The sequence below is a fragment of the Cebus imitator genome, unplaced genomic scaffold, assembly GCF_001604975.1.
Source record: "Cebus imitator isolate Cc_AM_T3 unplaced genomic scaffold, Cebus_imitator-1.0 Scaffold280, whole genome shotgun sequence".
NCBI classification, from domain to species: Eukaryota; Metazoa; Chordata; class Mammalia; order Primates; family Cebidae; genus Cebus; species Cebus imitator.
In genome coordinates, this window is record NW_016107595.1 from 3683546 (window position 1) to 3685946 (window position 2401).

At 42.7% G+C, this 2401-nt stretch overlaps 1 protein-coding gene across 1 annotated transcript in view; it reads right to left on the reverse strand.

The window, feature by feature from the left end:
• The window catches only part of ZNF14 (zinc finger protein 14), a 9020-nt gene that overhangs the window by 3597 nt on the left and 3022 nt on the right, over window positions 1–2401 (reverse strand). The window contains exons 2-3 of the mRNA XM_017501396.1: window positions 633–759; window positions 361–421 (exon numbers count right to left, since the gene is read on the reverse strand). Of these exons, the coding sequence (XP_017356885.1) occupies window positions 361–421; window positions 633–759 (188 nt within the window). The remainder of the gene's footprint in view (window positions 1–360; window positions 422–632; window positions 760–2401) is intronic.

Consider the following 2401-nt stretch of genomic DNA (forward strand, 5'->3'; position numbering starts at 1 on the left):
AGCTGGGATTACAGGCACGCACCACCATGCCCAGCTAATGTTTTGTATTTTTAGTAGAGACGGGGTTTCACCATGTTGACCAGGATGGTCTCGATCTCTTGACCTCGTGATTCACCCGCCTCGGCCTCCTAAAGTGCTGGGATTACAGGCTTGAGCCACCGCGCCCGGCCAGAAGGGGTTTCTAAATTCTGTTTCAAAGTGATTTATTTTTCACATCCCGAACATCTATGATGTTTTCAAGAAAACATTTTCAGTGAAAATTTTCTAGGAATAAGTATATTTGAAGCTGTGCTTATTGTTGTGCTTGCTTTCTTGTGAAATTCCCCCACAGGCCACTACTCTTCTGTGGCTGCAACTCACCTTCGATTTCTCCCCAGGTTTCTGTGGTCATCTTCAACATCCTGGTCTTCCCACCTTTTTCCTAAAATGCATACCCAGAAACATCATTATAAACTATTAGAAATTACAGAAAATTGTTACAGTCTAATTTCCTGATGAGTTGTGACTCTGTCTGATTCAATCACCGAAGGATTCCCTTTCCACATTTCAGATCTTGGAACACAGCTGTGGAGCAAGGAACACTTGTTCTGCGTTCTGTGTCTAACTAAGGAGAGAAATGTTGATAACTTTACCTAGACAGACAAGGTTCTTGAAGGTCTCCCGCATCACATCTTTGTAGAGCTTTTTCTGTGAAGAATCCAGCAAAGCCCACTCCTCCAGGGTGAAGTTCACAGCCACGTCCTCAAAGGAGACTGAGTTCTGAAACATTGCACATATGTTTACAGGAGCATGGGTGAGATTGGTGGTACTGGGGACCTATACTCAATCTGTAAGAAGTTCACATATGGCCGGGTGCGGTGGCTCACATCTGTAATCCGAGCACTTTGGGAGCCCGAGGCGGGCATATCACCTAAGATCGGGAGTTTGAAACCAGCCTGACCAACATGCAGAAACCCCGTCTCTACTAAAAATACAAAATTAGGCCAGGGACGGTGGCTCACACCTGTAATCCCAGCACTTTGAGAGGCCGAGGTGGTGAATCACAAGGTCAGGAGCTCAAGACCAGCCTGGTCAATATGGCGAAACCCTGTTTCTACTAAAAATACAAAAATTAGCTAGGCATGGTGGTGTGCACCTGTGGTCCCAGCTACTTCGGAGGCTGAGGCAGGAGAACTGCTTGAACCTGGGAGGTGGAGGCTGCAGTGAGCTGAGATCATACCACCACACTCCAGCCTGGGTGACAGAGAAAGACTCCATCTCCAAGAAAAAAAAAAAAAAGAAAGATTTTATAAGAACAACCTCCTATTCTTACTTTAATCAACCAACCTTAGCAATGATAGAAAGATCGCACCTTACAAGGTGACCATTTGACTAAATGACAACACTGTCTCCCAGCAGGAGATCTTGTCCCCTGGACACAGAAATACTTACTGACTACAGGAAAAAGAGGAGACTTAGAATTATATAGAATCTCCAACTTTTCTCCAAATTCTCACTAGACCTAGATTTGTTACACCTTCTGCAATATAGGCACTGCACTGTTTTCTTCAAATCACTGATTGCATCAATATTTCCATAAGAATAACTTAATTGTTATTAATTTTATTTAATTTTTATTAAATTTTATTTTATTGTTCTGTAATAATAATTTAAAATTTCCGTAAGAATAATTTAAGGTACACTTTAATCCAGTTTTGCTTGCCACTCACCTAGTATTTTTAACTTCAACATCTCCTGTAGCCATCCCTGGAATAACTAGTTTACTTGCTTAAGAACAACAACCTGGGGCTGGGTGCAGTGGCTCACGTCTGTAATCCCAGAACTTTGGGAGGCCGAGGTGAATCACAAGGTCAGGAGGTCGAGACCAACCAGGCTAATATGGTGAAACCCTGTCTCTACTAAAAATACAAAAATTAGCTGGGTTTGGTGGCGGGCGCCTGTAGTCTCAGCTACTCAGGAGGCTGAGGCAGAATTGCCTGATTCTGGCCAATCGGGCTCAGAACGGATGCCAGGCCAGACCTGGTAGAACCTAGGTGCCGCAGCCAGGTTTCTGTTCCTTACGTTTGTGAACTAAGTGCAGCATTAGGAACCATTCGAGGCTTAGCTGAACCTACAGACTCCAAGGACGGTGGTGGTCTGGCTTGGCTACTAACCTTTTATATAAGTTGTATTGCTTAACTGCTTAATGAGAGAGAAGAAAACAAATATTTTGCTTGACACATACTGCCGCTAGAAGCAACTCTGTACTACGCTGCTTAAGGAAGAGTTTAAGATGAAACTTACCCGTGGAGTATTGTTATATGTTAGTTGTTACAGTGTTGTGTTTAATTAGATACATATTACAGATCTGATCATTAATATCAAACATTGACACAAATAGACTAAAATATTTTTTTTTTTT